The sequence below is a fragment of the Berghia stephanieae genome, chromosome 1 (assembly GCF_034508935.2).
Source record: "Berghia stephanieae isolate SIO BIC M18660-M18661 chromosome 1, UCSD_Bste_1.3, whole genome shotgun sequence".
In the NCBI taxonomy this organism is placed as follows: domain Eukaryota; kingdom Metazoa; phylum Mollusca; class Gastropoda; order Nudibranchia; family Aeolidiidae; genus Berghia; species Berghia stephanieae.
Genome location: NC_088360.1, coordinates 97154406 through 97179391, shown reverse-complemented (window position 1 = coordinate 97179391; position 24986 = coordinate 97154406). Strand labels below are relative to the sequence as shown.

Genomic DNA, 24986 nt, shown 5'->3' with positions numbered 1-24986 from the left:
TGCTCTCATTGTTGTTATTGTTATTGTTGCTTTTGTTATTGTTATTGCTGCTTTTGTTATTGTTATTGTTGTAGGTACCTCCAATGTTCTGGCTGCTGCTATTGTTGTGGTTGTTGTTGTTGTTGATGTTGTTGTTGTTGTTGTTTCTTTGTTGTTGTTTTTTTTTACTGTAATAGTAGCTGGGTTTGCTGTGAGGTCTCTTGGCAATATTGTTAAATGTTTCCAATCCACTTCTTTTTTCTTTCTTCCCAGAAATCAATTCTTTGAGTTTCAGCGCAATTTTGTATTTTATGGATTTCTTCCCTACAATAGATTACAATAGTGGACTAATCGTCGCTCATACGTCATTTCTCACACCAGTGATTGGGTAGCTGGGTCGTCTAGAAAGTATCTTTGGATAGACTAGCGTCCTACCCAAAGGTGGCAAGCAATTGATATTGTCTGTTTAACGCTATAGAAATTGGGATAAACACTGACTTCATGGGTTCTGAAGGATTACTTATATATATATATATAAATCATTTTTTTCATCTCGGGTATGCATTAAGCACGTCATGAAATATTTCTTCTTCTCCTTCACCTCATATCTTCTCTCCTCCTCCTCCTCCTCCTCCTCCTCCTCCTCCTCCTCCTCCTTCTTCTTCTTCTTCTTCTTCTTCTTCTTCTTCTTCTTCTTCTTCTTCTTCTTCTTCTTTTTTTTTTTTTTTTTTCTTCTCCTCCTCCTGTTCCTCCTCCTTCTCCTTCTTCAAATCTACATGTTTTTTCAACTAACGCTTATATTTCAATTTCATCTTTTTTTACAGATTAAATCACAGAGAACATGACCTTTCAATAATCAGCTGTTGAATTTCTGCACGCCATTTTGCAATCTCATCCTCAAACCCCAAGGAACTTGGCAATCTCACTTTATCTATTCATAACACTTCACGTACAAATTAAGTACGGATCATTTGTATATATGTGTAACGTGATAGTTTCTACTGGTATTCGTTTAATTCATTATTATCCATTATTAACAACTACACAAGAAAACAGCTAAAAAATAATTACGGATTGTTTGTATACATAACGCTTTATAAGTCTTCCAGGTCGTTGCGTTTTCAATCAAGACAACTTATCCTCTCAAAACCTCTAACAAGATTTTACCTAGACTGAAACAGCTTAAAAACATATAAAAATAACAAACAAACAAGCGATCCTTTGATTGTCTCACTATCAAATAATACAATCGTCAAGGAATTCAAATTTTATTTAGTTTTATATTCAATTTCGTCGAATTCATTTCATTATTGCATACACAATACATCGAATACTCCTCGGTTCGTAGAAGCCTACGGAAAATAAATTGTTTACGATCAATAGATGTATAGATTGGATAAACACACGATCGTTTGAAAACGTTTCTAACCCATTTGATTTGTTTTAATTATACGTCTTCAGGAGAAAAAAGATAGAAGTGAAATAGTTAAACAAAATCGACATTTTCGGTTTTAGATAAACCATCAATTCTGTGAAGTGGAGAGTTCAAATCTGTAATAATATTCTGCGTCTTGGTCTTTGAGAATATTGTGAAAATCCATCTGTAAAAATTTTGTGAAAGTTCCAATCTGTTAGAATATTGTGAAAGTTCCAATCTGTGAGAATATTGTGAAAGTTCCAATCTGTGAAAATATTGTGAAAGTTCCAATCTGTGAGAATATTGTAAAAGTTCCAATCTGTGAAAATATTGTGAAAGTTCCAATCTGTGAGAATATTGTAAAAGTTCCAATCTGTGAAAATATTGTGAAAGTTCAAATCTGTGAGAATATTGTAAAAGTTCCAATCTGTGAAATATTTGTAAAGTTCAAATCTGTGAGAATATTGTAAAAGTTCCAATCTGTGAAAATACTGTGAAAGTTCAAATCTGTGAATATTGTGATAAAGATTTCCAATGTGATTTGTAAAAGTTCCAATCTGTGAAAATACTGTGAAAGTTCAAATCTGTGTAGATATTCTGTGAGTTGCAAACTGAAAATTTTCCTGAGAGTTTCGAGGAAGCTTACAAAATGAGTCGTCGCGCCAGTCTACTGGCCAAACAGGAGAAGAGGAAGCCTCGGGTTCGATTCCCAGACGAGCTTGTGTTCCTAGACAACATTAAAGACAATGACATCCAAGCGTGCCATTCTATGTTGAGGAGGGCATCGGTACAACTGGACATCAATTCGTTGGATAATAACGGTAAAAAAAAATTTTTATTGAGCTTTTATATAGTGCAATATCCACTAAACGTGCTCAAAGCGCTTTTCAAGGGATCCCTGGCCAACAGCAATACTTAGCATGTAGGACGGGATATGACGCATGTTAGGGGATATTACAAAATTTTCGGACAAAGACAACGCTCGGCCAGGTACTCATTTTACACCTGAGTACGGTGAGAGAATGTGAGTAAAGAGCCTTCTTCAAGGACTCAACTATGCACCGAGCGAGGCTCGAACCCTGGACCTTCCGATCCGAAAGCGAGTGTCATACCACAAGACCACATAGCCAACATATGTGATTCACCGTCTCAAATCGGTATTATATCAAAATAAACCAGATAAACAAAATTTGAATCTAAAAACCCCAAAACAAAACTTGAGCTTTTATATAGAGCATTGTCCACTAAACGTGCGCAAATCGGTTTACATTGGGTTCCTTAGCCAACAACAACACTTATTATGTTGAACGAGACATGACGGCTGTTATGCGATATTACAATGTTTCACGACGTTGTTAACGGCCAGGTACTCATTTTATACCTGAGTACCGTGAGAAAATGTGAGTAAAGAGCCTTCTCCAAGGACTCAACTATGCCCAGCTCAGAGCGAGTCTCGAACCGTGGATCTTCCGATCAGATGGCGAGAGTCATACCACTAGACCACACAGCCGCACTGATTACATTAAATGTAATTTCTTACTTTGGAAAACACTCAACGATGGAACTTCTTCTCATTTTAATCCTAAATCACTTTTCGACCTCCCTTCCATTCCGACATAATACCGTTTTGATAAGATGGGCCACAAATGTAACCCAGGTCACTTTGCCCTGATCAACGAGAGAGATATTATATTATTGTTGTTTGCGCAAGAAATTCCTAATTACCCCAAAATGCTTCAAATCCAACCCAATTACGGTGTGTAATTTGCCGTGCCGTTTTCCTGTTCGATAGATCGATAGACGTGAATGGATGTGTATGTGCGTGTGTGTATGTGTGTGTGTGTGTTTGTGTGTCAGTGTATGCTTATGAGTGTGTGTACATGTGTGTTTATGTGTGTGTGTGTCAGTGTGTGTATATGAGTGTATGTGTACATGTGTATTTATGTGTGTGTGTGTGTGTCAGTGTGTGTATTTGAGTGTATGTGTGTGTGTGTTTATGTGTGTGTGTGTCAGTGTGTGTATATGAGTGTATGTGTACATGTGTGTTTATGTGTGTGTGTGTGTCAGTGTGTGTATTTGAGTGTAAGTGTATGGGTGTTTATGTGTGTGTGTGTGTCAGTGTGTGTATATGAGTGTGTGTATGTGTGTGTGTTGTGTGTGTGTCTGTGTGTGTATGTGTGTGTGTCAGTCAATCTATATTGTATGTGAATGAAAAGTTAGCATTTATATTAGTGCGAATGCACCTTATTTACTTTCAATGTAAAAAAAAAAATGAATATGAATATCTATATATAGCGCATTCCCACGGATTCACCACACTCAATGTGCTTTATAATATTTATATATATGACCTACAGCTTCTATCTGGTTTTATAGGGAATGAGATTAGCGGAAGAGTAGCATCCCTTGATTGGACGTCACCCATAGTCTGTGACGTCACCGGCGGAAAGTTATTAGAGAGAGAACGTCATGTTGGTTGTGCGCATGCGTCTCTCGTCCTCGCATAAGAATGACATTGATCCAGGTGAATTCTGGTACCTGCTTACCCCTACTCGACTTAAGTGTGAATGAATTCCTGATTAAATGCAGTATTGGTTATTGTAAAAGTGTTCGTACAAAAAGGAATTTCTAACAGGCGGTTGGAACTATATGATATGGACATATGGTCCATATGGCCTGATGGCGGAACAAATGAAACATTGTCACTCGTATTAAGCTTAGTGTTGCTGTTAATTAGAGACCTCTAGTAAAGCGCATCGAGCACATTTAGTGGACTGAATAACTTTAAAAGTTCATGAAAGAAATATTATCAAACACATTCTACGACAAATCTGTTTTTCTTTCTTTCAGGTCTGACTCCACTTCACAATGCTGTCTTGGAGGGAAATATCGAAGCTGTTCGGCTCCTCGTCCAGCACGGAGCAGACGTCAACAAAAAAGACGTGGATACCTGGACGTCCTTGCATGCGGCGTGTGCGAACGGGGAGGCCATGATCGCTCGTTTACTTTTAGCACACGGAGCTAGCAAAGATGCGAAAACAGACGATGGGGAGCGGCCATTAGACTTGTGTGACGCTAGAGATTTCTCAATAATTAGCGTTATGTTAGAGAGTGACGGTGCGAGAAGAAAGAAATTGTTGAGCGTCATGGACGAAAAAGATGAAGACGAAGCAGAAGACGAATAGGAATGACTAATGGTGTTAGTTTTTTATAATACATTGACTGATACATTCAACATAATCAAAGGCGCCGGTTGTGTGAACTACGCCTGTATGATATACCTCACTTATCAAAGTCCCGTGGATTTTAACCATGTTTTCAAATGTAAAGATGGATTTAGGTAATTACGTGCTTGCGTAAAATATTTCAGAATATCAACAAAATGTGCCAATTCGTCTCAAAATGATTTTTTAAATGCCTGGGTGATCTTGACAATTAAAATTGCGTTTTAAGCTAAACATGAAATCAGATAGATTCCTATAATCAATGCCTTCATGGCGATGGCACAAGGAGCTAGCAAAGATACGAAAACGAACTTTGGGGAGCGGCCATTAGACTTGTGTGACTCAAAAAAATTTCTCAATAGATAGTATGCAGATGACGTCACTCAGGCCTTTGTTATTGTTTTTGCCATCCGCGTTTGTGAGTTGTTCTCACTACACTGTATTAACCAGACTATAAAAGTTCATGGTTACACAGAGTTTGTGTGTTGGTCCGTTATACTTCCGGATGGCAATGATGTGAACTCCTCGGCCAAGCGCATTCTATCTATACATAATAATATTATGTATTTAGCGATGTAATAGATGCCTTCATGTTACACGGAGCTAGCAAAGATGCGAAACTAACACCGGAGGGCGGCCTTAAGACTTGTATGATGCTAGAGATTTCTCAATTATTATCGTAATTCTGGAAAGTGACATTGCTAGAAAATAAAAAAGTTGTTGAGTGTAATGGATGAAAAAGAAGAAGACGAGGTAGAAGATGTACATTGATTGCTACAAATCAACGCAAAATTTACCCCATAACATTATAACAAGCTTAAAACATGTGTTCGGTTATCGTATTTTCGAATAATATGACATGCGCGCGTGATTTCAATGGTTGTGTTTGTAGTGGTATTTTTTTTATGGACAGTGAGACAATCCTGTAACCACCGAATTGTTTTCCAGCTTTCCTTGGGATTACTTACACACGTGACACACCGCCTCAAAACACTATTATGTTCGGGATAATAATAATAATAATAATAATAATAATAATAATAATAATAATAATAATAATAATAATAATAATGATAATAATATAATAAATAATAATAATAATAATAATAATAATAATAATAATAATAATAATAATAATAATAATAATAATAATAATAATAATAATAATAATAATGCACATTTATATTGCGCAACCTATCCCCCAGGTTGGAGGCTCTGGGCGCATGGATAGACAGAAAACTGAATTTACAATTAAAAATATTTACTTTGATAAGTTTTTCTGTTATGGCTTGTTTAGAAAAATAGAAATAGTTTCATAAAGTGCGGAAACCCAAAATTTCATATTTTTCATCATTTTATTTTGAAGTTAAGTTTTAAGCATCAGCTTCGCCCCGACATAGCACAAGTTTGAAGTGATGTGTCACATATAAAAGTAACAACACTGACGTCACTCAGCTCTTTGTTATTGTTATTGACAGCCATTTCAATGATTAGTTATCACCAAATTATATCGGACTATAGATAGTATGCGCTTGGCTAAGAAGCTCACAACATTGCCATCCGGTAACTGTAACCATGAACGTTTATAGTCTGGTTCAAACAGTTTAGTGAGAATTACTAATAAAAGCGGATGGCAGACAAAAAACAATAACAAAGACCTAAGTGACGTCATCTTCGTTCTATCTATAAACGTTAACGGTTACACACATGTTTTGCCTGCTGTCGGTATGTTTAATTTGGCTGGCGGATTTTGTGAGTAGTTCATCTAAACTCATAGCATCAATAGAAATGTAGTATGGCTAATGATGGATAATGAGTGAGTCAAAATTGAGAGCGTTGCGATGACCAATGACTGTATACTATTACTATAATATTATAAAACCCTTGACTTACACACGACCTACTTGAAAATCATTTTATTTCCTCTTCAACTTACTAATCATAGATCGTTGTTTTTTGCTCCATACGGATGTCTTTGTAATTGTGCAATGATAATAATATTAATATAGAAGGAACGAAATTGACGTCACTTTTCTCTTTGTTATTGTTTTTAGCCAGTCATATTTTGTAATTACATCTCACTAAATTATATCAATCAGACTATAAACATTGAAGGTGACACATTAATTTTGTGTGTTGGTAAATTATATCCGGCTGGTGGATGTTGTGAGTATTTTCGCTAAACGCACAACATCAATATATTTATTGTCCATGACAAAACTGTTTCATGATGTGACCCACCGCGTCAAAATGGTAGAATAAAAGTAGTCCTTCTGATCCATGAAGCCCCAGAAGCCGGAGTTTATTTTTGGTTTCTATATTGTGAAACGGTCAGTTGCAATTGCTTGCTACCCTTTGTTACGAATACTAGGTCAATATGGTAACATGTCGTAAAATTGGCAGAGATGGATAAAAATATTTCACTTGTAAAAGTAATTAATTTATAAATGAGTAGATAGACAGATAGATAAATAAAGGATAATCAAATATATAGATGAATAGACGAATCGATAGATAAATAGATACATAAATACAGAAGTATATACATGAATAAAGATGAATAAATATAAATGCATAAATAAAGAGATACATAGACAATTAATGAGATGATTATTAAGCTAAATAGGAGATAGATAAATAATTGAGTAGATAAATAGATAACAAGATAGATCAAAATAAATACATAAATACTTGAATATATATATATATATATATATATATATATATATGTATATATATATATATATATATATATATATATATATATATATATATATATATCGATAGATAGAGAGATAGATAGATAGATAGATAGATAGATATTGAATCGTGTTTGATACAAATATGGTACGAAAAGTGCTCGACATGTTCATATTAAAAATTAATAAATTAATAGGCAAATTAAGCCTGAAACATTAATGTAGACTGTCTCAAACATTGTGGTAAATATTTTAAATAGATAGATAGATAGATAGATAAATGGATAGATAGATAGATAGATATATAGATAGAGAGATAGATAGATAGATAGATAGATAGATAAATAGATAGATAGATAGATAGATAAATGGATAGATAGATAGATAGATAGATAGATAGATAGATAGATAGATAGATAGATGGATAGATTGATAGATAGATAAATGGATAGATAGATAGATAAATGGATAGATAGATAGATAGATAGATAGATAGATAGATAGATAGATAGATAGATAAATGGATAGATAGATAGATAGATAAATGGATAGATAGATAGATAGATAGATAGATAGATAGATAGATTGATAGATAAATGGATAGATAGATAGATAAATGGATAGATAGATAGATAGATAGATAGATAGATAGATAGATAGATAAATGGATAGATAGATAGATAAATGGATAGATAGATAGATAGATAGATAGATAGATAGATAGATAAATGGATAGATAGATAGATAGATAGATAGATAGATAGATAGATAGATAGATAGATAGATAGATAGATAGATAGATAGATAGATAGATAGATAGATAGATAGATAAATGGATAGATAATTAAATGAATGAATAATAAATTTTGCATAAGCATTTAACGCAAAACTTTTACAATTTCTTTAAACTGTCGTGCGCATATTTTCAGGTCTGATAAACAATCATAATTATGGGCTTGAGATAACATTTTTGTATGTAATGCACACTATTTGGCGTTGGTTTGAAAGTATTTCCTTTACAACAGGAAGCCCATAATAATTTGGAATGTTATACCTGCAAATAAGTTACACGTCCATTTAAACGTCGGCTATGTGGTCTTGTGGTATGACACTCGCTTACGGATTGGAAGGTCATGGGGTTCGAGCCTCGCGGTCGGCGCATAGTTGAGTCCTTGGAAAAGGCTCTTTGAGCACATTCTCTCACCGTACTCAGGTGTAAAATGAGTACCTGGCCGTTAACAGCGTTGTCTTAGTCCGAAAAATTGTAATATCGACTAACAGGCGGCATGTCCCGTCTTAAATGTTAAATGTTGCTGTTGACCAGGGACCCCTTGTAAAGCGCTTTGAGCACATTTAGTGGATATTGCGCTATATAAAGCTCAATTTAAGCTCAATTTAATTTAGACCCATCAAGTTAGAATGGTAAGATTGAGCCCGCCTCGCTTTAAAATGATGATGTGTATTGACTTGACCAAACGATGTATCATTGACCACGTAACATCTGTCTGATGCATTTAGAACGACTCGCTTCAAACTAGATCTAGTAATAAGTCGGGAGGAACCAGATGATAAAAAATGAATTTAAAGACATAATAATCAGAGATATGTTTTTGTTTTTGTTTTTAAGGGTTTTACGGCGCTTGCAACACATTAAGGTCATATAAGCGCCAGTAAAAAGGAAGAACTCTGATATGACATTAAAACAACAAACAAACAAACAAATACAAACAAACAAAAAACTTGAGCTTTTATATTACACAATAAACGTGCTCAATGCGCATTACAGAGGATCCCTGACCAACAGCAACACGTAACATATAGAACGAGACATGACGCCTGTTAGGCGATATTACAATTTTTTCCGACAAAGACAAAGCTGGTAACGGCCAGGTACTAGTTTTACACCTGACTACGGTTTGAGAATGTGAGTAAAGAGTCTTTTCCAAGGACTCAACTATGCGCCGAGCTATTGTCCGTTTCACTCTATAGAAACCGGGATAAACTTCGGCTCCGTGGACTACTAAACAACACCCACTCTCTTTAGTATTTAAAAAAAAGGAAAATGTTATAAAGCATCATTTTCACCCCGACACAATACCGTTAAGGGATGAATACTTGCAAATTTGTAATATTATTATAACAATTCAATTCAACGGTTTATATTTTTTAGGCATTTCCAATATCAATTCGCTCCTTTCCGGAGATCGAGGGAAGCAATGTGTATTATATTTAGTATTATTAGTAGTAGTAGCGTATGGGTACATATGGTTGGACGTTTGTAATAATATTATATCAATCAATTCAAAGGTATATATTTGGCAATTCCAATATCAATTCGCTCTTTTTCCCGAGGAGCGAGGGAAGCAACATGTAATGTAGTAGTAGTAGTAGTAGTAGTAGTAGTAGTAGTAGTAGTAGTAGTAGTAGTAGTAGTAGTAGTAGTAGTAGTCGTAGTAGTAGTAGTAGTAGTAGTAGTAGTAGTAGTAGTAGCGTATGGCTCCACCTCCAAATTCATTTCGTCTTCTTCCACCCTGAGGAGGACGATGAGATCGCTGGTCTCTGGAGCTGCCTAACACTTCCGGCAGGCATCACTGTTTGGAAGTGTAATGTATTTAGTTGATATTGAAATGATATTTCTGATGTTTACTGTTTTGAAAGGTCTGAAATGTTAATCCTACAATTTTATGATTATATTTGTGTAAACAATGTTGTCACTTCCATTGGGGGGGTATATTGACAATCTTACTTTGAAAATCTTTGTGACCGAGCAGAATAAATAAATACATAAATAAATGAATAAATAAATGAATAATAGATACATATATTATAAACATATTACTAATGTGTTACAAATGTGAATAATAGATTGTAAGCGGAGAGTAAGAGATAGATATATATAATATATATAATATATAAATATATATAAGAGAGAGAGAGAGAGAGAGAGAGAGAGAGAGAGAGAGAGAGAGAGAGAGAGAGAGAGAGAGAGAGAGAGAGAGAGAGAGAGAGAGAATCATCCAACGATAATGTGTCTCAACAAATGAAAGGTTTTATCTAGTCGGTACGATACATATTATTTCATATTATATCAACCCTAACTATGTGTTATTCAAATCAGTTTTCCGTTCAAATTGACCCCTCTCTTTTTCAATGTATTTTTGTGAAACGCTGTTTACGAATCCATTGGGGGAGGGACCTAAAATGTGACCCACCACGTCAATCTGTTATATGTCGATAATGAAGATAATAGAGTTTGAAGTTAAACGTGACCCAAAACGAAAATCCTAGGTCTTCAATCTTGAGAACTTCCTTAAAGTCCCAGATTTGAGTTTTTGACAAGATCAATATTTGAAGGACGAATTTTTTGGACAAAATTTGAAAAATGTTTTGTTGTTTTTAAGAGTACGCAGAAGTGGTGCACGGTAAAAAAGGGGTTGGGCTTTTATTTTCATTATCTAGACAAGGTACCTTATATTTAATTGAGCGCTACAGATTCCAAATTACACATAAAATCCTTAATATATAATGTGTATGTTTGTGTGTTTGATGTGGTACGCATGTGTTGTACACAACAAAGCATGTAACTCCATGTCCAATGTGGTAATTTGGCTCCCAATAAATGGGTTTCATATTTCTTAGTTCCGTCCCTTTGTCACAACATATTATCATTATTAACCGGTTAACGGCCATGCTCTAAAAAAACTCGTATTTAAAATTTGGCCAGAAAACTCGTCCTTCAAATATCGATCGATTTAAATGACCCTCATCTTGGCCAAAACTCTCAAACCTGGGACTTCGTGAAGTTTTTCTAGAGTACAGCAGTTAACTGGTAATTATTTTGTTAAACCAATAAATTAAAAAGTTTTCTCCTTTGGGCGTGGGGTGGGGAGAAGATGCTTATTGGATTTTAATAAACTTATCGTGTGCGTGCGTGTGTGTGTGTGATTGGGAATATTATACTCTCAAACCAATTTTTAAACATAATTGTCCATTACAACACTGTTAAACAAGCTCATGATTACATTCGAATGCCAGACTTGTAAATATGTGGATGTTGCTGTCGCGCTCTAACCCCCCCCCCCCCCCCCCCCACACACACACACACTCACACACTTTTTAAAGATTTTGGCCAGGACACTCGTCCTTCAAATATCACTCGAATACAATAACCCTCGTCTTACCAAAAACTCTCAAACCTGGGACTTCACGGAATTTCCAGATTGAAGAGTTTTTTGGTGAGACGAGGATCTTTATAATCGGTCGATTTTTGAAGGACAAGTTTTCTGATCAAAATTTTTAATAAATATATTTTTTTTCAGAGCTCAGCAGTTTGGGAGATAGTGTTAAAATGTCCGTACATGCAACATCATTTTATGACTGTACATTTTATTTTGTATTACTTGTGTGTTGTCTGTGAATAAAGTTTTGTATTAAACCAAGTTATTTGTATTGAGTTTCAATGTTTTTTGTTTGTTCATCTGGGTCTTCATGCCCTAAGATGTCCTGATAGCTCACTTGGTAAAGCATTCGCTCCGCGCGCGCGCGCACACACACACACACACAAACACACAAAGAAGCGAGTGTGCTCCCGGATGCAGTCGAGATTCCCCCCCCCCCCCCCCCCTGACTGTTTCACTCAGGAGGGATAGGGTACGTAGCTAGTTTGATTGAAATGACAAATAAAAGCGCTTTGCGAGTTCCATCACCCGCCGCGCTGTGTGGCCTTGGGCAAGTCGCCTCGCCCTAGCTCACTTTGCGGCGCTGCACTGCGGCTGACGCCTGAGTTATTCCAGTCTTCCCTTGGAATAGACCCTAAAGAAAAATTTCCCCATGGGGATGAATAAAGGGAATCTTATCTTAACTTATTCCTATCCAAAGGGTGGCTAATTTATCCGTGTATTGCTATAGAAACCGGGATAACCTCCAGTATTATGACCCTTATTCAAGGCCTGGGTAAAACCTAGTCACCCCATTCCAAGACAAGAACGGAAAGACATATTATTGTGCGGCTCTGTGGTCTAGTGGTATGACACTCGCTTTCGGATCGGAAGGTCCTGAGTTCGAGCCTCGCTGGGCGCATAGTTGGGTCCTTCGAAAAGCCTCTTTACTGACATTCTCTCACCGTACTCATGTGTAAAATGAGTACCTGGCCCTTAACAGCGTTGTGTCTGTCCGAATAAAATTGTAATATCGCGTAACAGGCGTCGTGTGCCGTCCTAAATGTTAAGTGGCCAGGGGCCCCTTGTAAAGCGATTTGAGCACGTTTAGTGGATATTGCGCTATATAATTGCTCAATTTAAAAGTCATGAAGAGAATAGAAGAAACCCTCTTATCAGTAGCTGTGAGAATCTTGATGGCTCAGTTGTTTGAGCACTCCCCTCACAAGCAAATGGACCAGTATCGAACTTGGATGTACAGTGGAATCCCCTTAAAATCAGAACCTCTTGTTTGTTCAAAATGTTCTATTATTTATTTGAGTGTTGCATTAATAATGGATAAAGCCAATTTTTTCTTAAACTTAATCAATCTTTCTGGTCCGGCGCTGTTGGCTTTATCTGGATTCTACTGTTGTTGAGATTAATTCTGATCCCCCTGTCCACTCATCAAAGAATGGATAGCTGGGTCTATAGATCTGACGGAGAGTAGTTTATAATAGACTAACGTATATTTTTCTTGTTATTATTAGTAGCTCAATCACACACAACATTCTCTGATGCTTAAAATGAATGAACAATAATATGGAAAAACGTTTTCCCCTTTTTATTTACAATTATTTAACAAAATGTAAGAAAGGGCATATCAAATCATTAATATACAGTTCATGTTAAATACAAGATCATATAACAACTGCAGTAACAAAAAACAACCTTTCAAAATAGTAAATTAATCACTTAAGTTAATATTAACTCACTCAACCCTAACACCGACTATATCCGTAGTTTACCCGGGTTACTTATACCCCTACCCCATGCCCATTTACTACATTTTTCTGAGACAAATTATAGGCGAAGTATCAAAGCTAATGTTTTTAGTTTATACATGTTTATGATAGTTGAATAAAACTTCCTATGTACATGTTCATTTTTAAGACATTTTTTCCAATATTGATTGAATAGAAAAAAACTCTATGATTGAGTGAGTTAATAGGAATGTCTGACAATGCTTTCAGCCAATCTTTTAAATTTCAATGATAATATTTTACAGTCAAACCAGTGGTATACATTGAGGAATCACCTTACCACAATTATTGAGTTGTAATACCGGGTGATTCAATCAAATGTGACCTGCACACGTCATGATTAAACTTCCTCATTAAAACACAACGCATTGTCAATATCATTGCAAGAATAACATATGAACTGTTGAGTGAATTGGCTTTGCAAGACGACCAAGGTGAGAGTGGGATTTAAGAATTGCGTTGAAGTTGAGGTCATACTTATGCTATTTCAATTAAGTTAATAATATAGTGTAATTAAAGTCTTCACATTTAATTGACTTTCTTCTTACTTATACTACTTATATTCAAATTGTTACAATTATACATATAAGGCCAGATAAAATCTATGATGAATGTTCTAAATCAATGAAGATCTAAAATACGTTGTGCCCAAAGTCCGACAGGAGATGAAGATTCATCACTTTATGACAGGTTCCTTTCAAACCTGTTTTTCACCTAAATTAAAATTGGACATAAAAATATTGAAGTATCGATAAATTTGCTTCAGTTTCGCCTACTTACTGATTTTTTTTTTAATTGATAGAAAATTCTGTTTTGTCATGTACGCGGAAACTTACCATTCGTAAAACTGATTTATCATCCGCAATTTTATTTTTAAAAATTTGATACTTATGATATATTATGTGGTCCTAAATTCGACACTGTCAAGGAAAAGAAGATTTTTATACCCGAAAACTTCGAATATATTAGAGGTAAGTATCCTTTTATTAAACATCCATTTTCTTTTCGATCTAAGTCATATGTGTTGCATTTCTTTCCCAAAGCTGAACAAAATCAAACACATTTTCTACACATTGATAAGCATCACTACACATCTACTGAAGGGGGAAGGGATGGGGTGATGTAATATCGACACACTATTTCCGGTTAAATTCAGCAAATCTGCAGAGATGGGTGGAGTGTTCAAATCCATTAGAATTCATATTTATCAAAATCAAAGCATATGTAAAAATAGGCGTTTGCAGTTATATTACTATTACTAGGAATCCTATGTAAAAGTAGTGAATGTCGTGGCTATCCAAGTGTATATTAATCAATATGCGCAATTATGAGTGAATCGCTTGTTGACTGTTTTTCTTCATATATTACCTTACAATTGTTTAAACAAGTAATTCATACTTATACTTTAAGTTTAAGGATTTCAGATCTACACTAAGTTTTCAACAGTTTTCATCGATTTATGACATCAAGTATTATTATTGCCCCTTTGTTGCTTTCAATGTGATGGTTTCGGGTGGATAATACCCAGGTTTAACTTATGGCCACACCCTCAACTCTATCTGTCCAGTATAAACATAAAGAACAGGAATTCCTAAGTGAGAGGGGTTTGTTTTTGTTTTTTGTTTTTTTGCTAGGAACTGTCAGATTGGCTTTTTTCAGCAAATCGTGGCATTCATAATAATATTATTCACTTGATCACATTAAGGTATTCGGATTTACATAAATTTTTAACAAGTTTCACCGATTAACAACATCAACTAATATTACAGCTAATATTACTGCCGTTTTTATACCATCGATGTGATAATTATTGCCCTGGGAAATATTTAGTTAAACGTATCGGCAAACTGTCAATTGTATCAGTCTAGCTTCTAGCCCGAACAAAACAAAAGTAGACAGATGTAGTACTTGATACTTTTCGCGTCTGCTTCAGATTTTGATTTGACCTCAGGATTAAAGTGGTCAAAACACCCATTTTCTTTCATGTAATTACTTAGTTTTGAATTATGGGCAAACTCTCAATTTTACCAATCAAAAACATGATCACCAGAGTACTGTACTGTAAGGTAAGTTCTGGATCCCAGGATCGTCTTTCAACTTTGCTCACGTCTGCTACTTCAGGTTTATTTTCGCACCGGCACCGCTTGCTTCCCCACCTGTTCGTTACTGTTACTGTCATTCTCTATGCTAGAATCTATATATATATGAATATGTCAAGAATCAGAGCCTAAACTGAAGGCCTTTCAAGTAAAGCGCGGTAAAGACTTGGGACTTTTGATATTGATATCCACTGACTGATAAACTAAAATCATGCCAAATAAAGAATGGCAGCGACGACAAGCACATCGATTAAAATATGCATCAAATCGTCATCAAGCTAATCAAGAAAATGATTCAGGCCGATTTGTACGCCAAGATGAAGAACCACACAGTATTGACGTAGAAGTAGTTCACGGCCGCCATTTTGATTTGTGAAGTATTGAAAGGTATTGCAAAGCAGTCCGAGGGTTTTCTATAAGGTTAGCTCGAGATCGGAGGATTTTTTTCTATTACGGTAGTCTTAGTAAAGGTACTAGGTGTTTGTTTTTCTAATAGGGTTAGTTAAAGGTACTAGGTTTTATTTTTTCTTGGGGTTAGTTGAGGGAATATTATTTAAGTTGTTTCCCTTTGTAGGAGCTTTCGGAAGGCCTCTCAAGTAAAGCCTGGTAAAGACTTGGGACTTATTGATATTGATATCCACTGACTGATAAACTAAAGTCATGCCGAATAAAGAATGGCAGCGACGACAAGCACATCGATTAAAATATGCATCAAATCGTCATCAAGCTAATCAAGAAAATGATTCAGGCCGATTTGTACGCCAAGATGAAGAACCACACAGTATTGACGTAGAAGTAGTTCACGTTCCAGGTCAAGAGCAAGATACTCATGTCTTATCTCCACTTCAAAATGAAAATAGTTCTTTCCCCGCGAAATTGCGGGCTTTTATTTATTCTAGTAATTTCACAACAATTCACTTTTTTTAAAAACCACCACTGTGCTCCTCCTCTTTAAGTTTGTAAAGGGTAATCTGGACTTGAAGTGCAACTTATGAATTGTATACTTCATTTAATTCAAATGTATCAACAATTTTCTTTGCACTAATGGGTGCTTGGTTGACTCTCAAAGTCAAAGTCAAAGACTTCCGAGTCCCAGTCCAGTCAGAAATATTATTGACACATATGACTGCAATCTTAGATATCATTACACCATAATCGGTAATAATAATAATAATATCAAATATGAAATAAGTGATGGAGCAAGAGCTTGTGTGCCATAAGGGATGACTAATTGCCATGGGTTTTTTTTTTATCACAAATTGTCAAAGTGGGGGTCCTGGCAAGTTCATTTTTGTAAAGATTTATTTTGCTTCATTTAGTTTTATTTAGGGCAAGCCAGTGGCACAGCGAGTTATCATGCTTGCATATGAATCAACGTGTCATGGGTTCAACTTGTGAATTGTATACTTCATTTAATTCAAATTTAAGAACAATTGTCTTTACAGTAAATGGCACTGAGGGTTTGGTTGACTTTCAAAGTCAAAGACTTCCGAATCCCAGTCCAGTCAGAAATATTATTGACACATCTGACAGTAATCTTGGAGATTACACCATAATCGGTAAGCATAATTCTTTTGCTACAAAATCATGAAATTATTAATATAATTTCACCTGAAAGACTAACAGTGTAGCCCATCGTTTGAATTTGAAAACACCTTTCAAAAAGGGAAAACCAGGACTTCATTACTGGAGAGGCCTTAAGGAAAGAAATCCCGAGCTAACAATACCTAGAGATCAAGCTGTGTCATCTATAAGGAATGGAGTAAGTAAATAACATTCTTTTTTCTATCCTCAATTCATTTTTATCCCAAGTCTGAAAATGGTAAGAAACTCCGTGCATAAAACAACGTCTTATGACCAGGAAGCCATGGAAGCGGCTGTGTCACTTGTGTTGGAAGGAAACATGGGGGCGGGGGGGGGGGGGGGGGGGAGCAGCAAAGCTGCATGATCTAAGACGGTATCGCTTAAAGAAGTGTATACATCTATATAAAGTATACAATAAAAATAAGCCGTCAATTAGTTCAGGTGACTTTCAACATCCAATTCGCACACAAGCCGGGAATAATCGTGGCAAGAAAAAGTTCCGAAAATGTCATTTCCAGAACATCCAATTCAATAATGCTGCATTGCAGTCCTTGCGTGCATTAAATGCCGTCAGGGAAACGATGCCATCCATGTGATGTGCATTTCAAAAGGATAAAACCGAGAATGGCTTAGATTGATTTGCGGTAAAAGATACTCCCCAAGGCATTCAAAAATGTGGAGTGATGCATACAGTAGAACGTCCAATTATACAGCATTACTGTCCTTCCGTGCATAAACGCTGCGAGGGAAGTGATGCCACCCATGTGCTTTGCAAATGAAAAAAAAACCCCGAGAAATGCGTAAAATGATTTGCGGTAAAAGATGCTCCCCATGGGCATTGGTAAATGAGCGAGGTCCCTGCCACCATTTTGCTTTGTTTACACACACTGATAAGAGCTAACGTTTGAAACAATATTGTAGTTGATCATAATTATACTTGAAATATTATATATCCAACCATCAATTTAAAAAAACAAAACTACTCTAACTTCCAAAACACCCTCGCCAAAGATGTGAAAGAAATTAAGAAATCTAAAAACCTGTTCATACCAGCAGACAAGACAAACAATATATACGAGCTCGACACCAGCACCTACCACAAACTCATCCAAAACAGCATCACCCAACACTATAAAAAAAAGCCCCTGCCAACGCCAAACACAACATCGACTTGGAAGCAAAACAGATTGCAACCAAACTCGACTTAGAAGAGAGGATAGAGTACATCGCACCCAACGAGGCTTTCATAACACTAAAAGACCACAAAACAGACTTCAACAACAACCCATCATGCAAGCTAATAAACCCAGCTAAATCATAAATAGGCATTATAAGCAAGCACTACCTCAAAGACCTCAACAACACAATCAGACAAAACATGGACATACAGCGATGGAGGAACACAAAAGCAGTCATAATTTGGTTTAATACCCTCACCAATAAACGCAACCTACAATTTATACAGCTAGACATCTCTGATTTTGACGCCAGAATAGGCATAACAGAGTAAACCCGATATCAATCATAATACCATAAACATAATCAAACACGCAACGCGGTCGCTCTTCTTCCATAACGGAGAAATATGGACCAAGAAAAAAGGCCAATTTGACGTCGCTATGGGTGCATACGACGGCGCTGAGGTGTGCGAACTAGTGGGCCTCTACATCACACACCAGATCAAGGACCAACTACCAAACATAAACGTCGGCCTCTACAGGGACGACGGACTAGGAACACACAGCACAACATCAAAATCCAACATTGAGAGAATGAAGAAAAAACTCATAAAAGTATTCAAGGATCTCGACCTCAAAATTACATTAGAAACTAACCTACACCAAGTCGATTTCCTGCCTTTAAACTAACAAGTACAAACCATATAAGAAACCCAACAGCGCCCCATTATACACCCACAAACACTCCAACCACCCACCCACGATAATAAAACAAATACCTACAATGATAGAACAACGACTAAACAACCTCTCTTCAAATGAAGACATATTCAATTAAACAAAACACGACTATGAAATGGCACTCAAACAGAGCGGTCACACCTCAAAACTGACATACAAAAATGGGACACATGCCACAACGCATAAGCATAACACAAAAAGGAGCATAATATCGTCGAACACGCTCGCACACAAGCCAGAAAAGATCATTGCAAAAAAGGTCTCCAAAATGTCCGATTGTACAGCATTTACGTCTTTGTGTGAGAAAAAAAATGCCACCAGGGACAAGATGCTACCGATGTGCAATGCAAATGGAAAAACAGAGAAATGCTTACATGGATTTGCCTAAACAATAATGAGAGTCACATCCCTTGGAACCATCTTTCCTGTAACATGAAAACCCGGTTCGAAGAGATTGCCAGTCTATGTTGATTTTGAACTAAATGTCTGATCTTCTTCAATAAATAATAGTTCTGCTTAAATCTCATTTGTGTTAAGTATTAACTTCCTTCTGTGATGATTACATACAGCGGTGAGGAGTGCTTTAGTTGTAAGAAATGACAGACACATGGAGGAATGGATGCAAGGGTGATAACAAGAAAATAAATTATCTATTAAAGTTAACATCAATACCGTCCCTTCTTAATTCATACCCACGGCAGCCATGACACGGGTTACATTATTAGAGAGAGAGCGAGAGGAAAATATTATGATTATTGTAGCATTACCATCTCACATCACAAGCCTACTAGAGTAAATGGCCCTCATCGCAACCAGACCTGTGTGCAACCAAAATTCATAACTCTCATTAAACACAGTTTATCCAAAGATTGGCACCAGAGTAACTTCCCTTGGCATCACTCTTCAGTCATAGAAAACATTTACTTTTGTTTTGACAAACATCAATGCAAGAATCCAGCCTTCTTTGTTGCTGACTTGAAAAACTTGATTTGTGAGATTTTGAGGTGAGTTGAAAACATGTGGATTTTTAAATTGTATTTTATGTTTGTCCATCTTATGTGCTTTTATTGTGTAAAGAATACATAGATAATTATCACCATTCTTTGAATTTAACATTAGTGCAGCCTGTGGTAGTTTAATGCAAGTGGTTGCACCGAGGGCATCTCAGTTGTCACCTTGTCCAAACTGCAACCAGACTGGTTGCACTGAGGGCATGTTAAATGTACTTGATGACCTAAGTGCAACCACTTTAAGAAATATCTATATGCCTAGCCCAGCTGTGAAGATTGCCAATTGTAATCAAGTCAAGATGATCAACACACTTTCAAGTCACATTAAACTGCCACTCATTCAATCATAATCATAGCATTTAACTCATGATTTGATCCCAAAATCTTAAAATCCTTAAATTGTGTTCCTTATATCATTTCAGAGTCGTAGCGTAAAGATGAGTGAACCTGAACCTGGACGATGGGCACAGGCCGATCTTAAGAAGGCCTTGGAGGCAGTGGAAGGAGGCATGGGGAAAAGAGAAGCTGCAAGAACTTATGGTATCCCGTGGGGTACTTTCATCCATAAGTTAACTGGAAGGAGAAACATAGATCCTACATCAACGCACCAGACGTACCTCACCCTGAGGAAGAAGAAGAAGTTGCTAACTTTATAAAGAGATCAACCGAAATGGGATTTGGCAAAACAAAGGGAGAGTTACTCACTGTCGTGAAAGAAATGCTTGACTTCCGAGGGAGAGAAACTAAGTGGGCCGACAACATGCCAACTGACAAGTGGTACCGTGGTTTCAAGTCTCGACATCCACAGGTCAGTTGATTTCTTTGCCGCTCTCTGTCATCAACATCCTTTTTTTACACATATGCCCTGATGTCTCTTAAGTTTATCAATGTCAATAAGTTCAATCAACTATAACTAAGTATTGGACATTTCATATCAAGAGTAAATTCCTTAAGCAATAATCAAAACAGCTTCCAAATGTCAAACCAATCCATAAAAGGAAAGATAAGGAACAGAGAGAAAGTGAGAGAGGGGGGGGGGAAGGAGAAGAACTTTAATTTACTTGATTTGATCCATAACTCATTTTTTTTCGTCTTTTCTCTTTTTCCATCATACAGATTGTCCTTCGAGCAGCTCAAAAACTGGGAAAACAGCGTGCCTATGTCACCAAAGATTCACTTCTGCAATGGTTTGAAACCTTCAAAACCGCTATCACAGCAATAGATGCTACAATTCTTCTTGATCCATCAAGGATGTATAACTGCGATGAATCAGGATTCAGCCTCGATCCTGGAAGTGGAAAGGTGCTCGCCTTCGCTGGCACAAAATTCATATATCAAATTGGCAGTGAGCAAAGGACAATGATCACTGTTTTGGCATGCTGCAACGGAAGTGGGCATTTTACATGGCCAATGTTGATATATCCGGGGTCACAATTCCGCGGCTTCAGGCCCCAAGATGTGTTCCAAGAGTCATATATTACCAATTCACAAAACGGCTGGACGAACATGGACATTTTTGCCAATTGGCTGGAGTCAGTATTTATTCCACAGACATCTTGTAGAACAAAGCCCGTGCTTCTGCTTGTTGATGGTCATATCAGCCATCAATCAATCCGAGCTGCATCATTGTGCAGAGACAATGACATTATTCTGTATGCGTTGCCACCACATTCATCTCATGTCCTCCAACCGCTGGATGTTGGGATATTTAAGACGTTAAAAGCAGAATGGAAAAAAGCTGTGCGCAAACAAAATGAGGAGGAAATAATTACCAAGCGGATTTTTGCCAACGTTTTTAAAGAAGCTTACAATAAAACTACAGTGGAGAAAGATCTTTGTCCCCAAGCATTTAGATCTTGTGGATTGTATCCCTTTGACCCTACAAATGTTTCTTGGGAAAAGGTGTTGCCTTCTGCCACAACCTCGCCAAAGCTTCCTGGTACAAATGATTCTTCAGAAACTGCCTCAGCTTCAGCAGAACCAACTTCTACCATATCTACCACTTCCACAGAAGCCTCATCTGTGTCTGCCACTACCAGCTCATCATCGACTACTCCATCCTGTGTTGGACCTTCAACCTCTTCGTCAGGATCAACTCGAGGACGGATACTTAGACAATTTGCTTTGATCTGCTCCCAAATCGGAGAAGCAACTGTTCTAAAATATTATGAAAGACTGGAGGAAGGGTATGACTGCGAGGATCCGTTGTATTCTTTATGGAAGAGCTATCATGATGCGATGGTCCAGGACACAGAAGCCCCAGTCACCTTAACACCAGCTAAAAGTACTCCCACGCCAAAGCCAACACGTGACCCGCTTGTGGTCAACACACTGAGTCGTGGCACAGCTAAACGAAAAGTAAAGAAGTTGCCATCTTTAATAAGTGGGCCTGAATTTATTGACCACCTCATTCAAAAAGACTTGGATGCAAAGGCAGATGAAGAAAGGAAAGCTCAAAGGAAAGTAGACTTGGAAAGTAGGAGACAAGAAAAGGCTGCAGCATTGAAAGAGAAGCAAAAAGTAAGGGAGGAAAAAGCTAAGTTGAGAGAAGAAGCAAAGAAAAAGAAGAGAGAACAAATTGAGAAACGCAAAGAAGATCGTAAAAGGCGAATGGATGAAAAAAAGAAGGGAGGAAGCAAGAAAAAGAAAACATTAAGACAATGTGACTCAGACAATGACACCAGTGTTGATGATTCTGAAATGGTGTTGGACGATAATTCAGATCTAGATATTGATAGTTTAGAAGAGCTTTTAATGAACGATACAGCCGTTTTAGATGAAGCAATTGAAAATTGTAATGAGGGAGAATCAAACTCAAACCCTGATGGTGGTGAATCGAGATCAATTTGGAGCGCTATTTTGCCACCATCAGAAAGTAAATAATGGGCCAAATTAGAATACAGTCTATATTATATATGTCCACAACACAATTAGTGTGAGATTCTAATCATTTAAATATGTTATCTATTTCTTTTTCAAATTAATTCGACTTTCTTACAACTTCTTTTTTATAAGGTGGATTAATCTTTATATTGTATTTGTTTTCATGTTGATTCTTATTAAATACATTACCATAATGTTCAATGTAATAAATTAAAGGTTCCAATTGTTCCCTAATTTATTTTTGAGTTTGTAATTCAAATGGTTGCATTCAGGGTACATAATGGTTGCTTACAGGGCAGGGTGGTTGCACTAGAGTCACTTGACTGGTTGCAGCTGGGGCATGTGGTTGCGAACAGGGCATGTTATGGTGCTTGCTTTTCATCACATAGATTCTTTAAATCCTTACTTATTTTAAAAGGATCATTGTCAGGCCCTTAGTGCAACCACATGGCCTGGTTCAAACAAAGAAAAGATTCAATTGGTGGTTAGGAAGGACCTCTGTGCAACCACCCCAACAAGTGGTTGCACTAGGGCCATCTACACTACATATAACCATTGGATAAGTCTAAAATCTCCGAAAGGGTTACTACTCAGACATAACACTTTATGTCACTGCGTCCTGATCTGTAAAGAAACATGGACTGGATTGCTGAGCCTGTCATGGAAGTAAGGCATGACCCGAAAAAAAAACATCAAAATTCATCCAGTTGACCTGGGGTTGATGGATTTTCATCATTTTGAGAGACCCTTAGAATTCCAGCCACAGTGGAAAAGACCTTTTTCCTCTCAATGGAAAGAAATTGCCAGCAAGTGTAATAATGCAGGGCTCTGCTGTGGAGAAAGTCTGCAAGCATCATGGTGTGGCGGCGGAGGCTGGTCTCCTGGACATTGGCATGATAAAAAGTGGTTCCAAAATTGTCGTTCTCAGAACGTCCGATAATAAAACATTACCGTCCTTGGGTGCATAAACACCGCAAGGGAAGCAATACTATCTATGTGCATTGCAAATGGAATGCTTAAATCTCATTTGTGTTAAGCATTAACTTTCTTCTGTGATGATTACAGCGGTGAAGAGTGCTTTAGATGTAAGAAATGACAGACACATGGAGGAATCGATGCAAGGGAGATAACAAGAAAAAATTATCTATTAAAGTTAACATCAATACCGTCCCTTCTTAATTCATAACCATGACAACAACGACACGGGTTACATTATTAGAGAGAGCGAGAAGAAAATATTATGATTATTGTAGCATTACCATCTCACATCACAAGCCTTCTATAGCCATTGGATAAGACAGTCTAAAATCTCTTGAAGGGTTACTACTCAGACATAACACACTTTATGTCATTGCGTCCTGATCTGTAAAGAAACAAGGACTGGATTGCCGAGCCTGTCATTCATGGAAGTAAGGCATGACCCCCAAAAAACATCATACTTCATCTAGTTGACCTGTCTATCTACGTTGACCTGGGGTTGATGGATTTTCACCATTTTGAGAGACCCTTAGAATTCCAGCCACAGAGGAAAAAAACCTTTTCCTCTCACTGGAGAGATATTGCCAGCAAGTGTAATAATGCAGGGCTCTACTGTGGAGAAAGTCTGCAAGCATCATGGTGTGGCGGCAGAGGCTGGTCTCCTGGACATTGGCATGATAAAAAATGGTTCCAAAATTGTCGTCCCCAGAACATCCGATAATAAAACATTACCGTCCTCGTGTGCATAAACACCGCCAGGGAAGCAATACCATCTATGTGCATTGCAAATGGAATAATAAAAAAAAATGCTCACATGGATTTTCTGTAAAAGGAGAAGATACGCTCCATGGCACGTGTTGAACTTACTAGGAAAATGTCTGGATAACAGAGCTTCTCCGCAAGGAATGGTTTGAAAATATTTTTTTAGAAACTGGTGATAAACAATCCCAGTGTTGACGAGTGTTGCCTCATGAACAATAGAGTTCCATCCTTGGATGTGTCTGCCCGTTGCATGAAAATCCGACAAGAGGCCATTGACACTTTCTTTGTTGTTTTTTATATCAATAAATATATATATATATTTTCGTGTTGAGTGTGGCTTCATGAGGGTGCATAAAAATGCATAAAGCCACACTCAACACGAAAAGTGAGATGTACGGTACGTGTCCACATCGCCGGAAGTTCTTGTTAATTAACTACAAACCGGAACCACTTCAACAAACAACAACAGTCAA

General features: G+C 36.9%; 2 protein-coding genes across 2 annotated transcripts; both read left to right on the top strand.

The window, feature by feature from the left end:
• The first annotated feature begins 1943 nt into the window (after nucleotides 1-1943).
• Nucleotides 1944-7300, top strand: LOC144962481 (uncharacterized). Its single transcript, XM_078895471.1, has 2 exons — nucleotides 1944-2217; nucleotides 4247-7300. The coding sequence occupies exons 1-2, from the start codon at nucleotides 2046-2048 to the stop codon at nucleotides 4579-4581; spliced, it is 507 nt and encodes a 168-aa protein (XP_078751597.1). The 5' UTR covers nucleotides 1944-2045; the 3' UTR covers nucleotides 4582-7300.
• A 12504-nt stretch (nucleotides 7301-19804) lies between these two features.
• Nucleotides 19805-23007, top strand: LOC144962485 (uncharacterized). Its single transcript, XM_078895474.1, has 3 exons — nucleotides 19805-19884; nucleotides 20313-20698; nucleotides 21007-23007. Exons 2-3 carry the CDS (start codon nucleotides 20561-20563, stop codon nucleotides 22771-22773), a joined length of 1905 nt encoding a protein of 634 aa, XP_078751600.1. The 5' UTR covers nucleotides 19805-19884; nucleotides 20313-20560; the 3' UTR covers nucleotides 22774-23007.
• Nucleotides 23008-24986: the final 1979 nt, after the last annotated feature.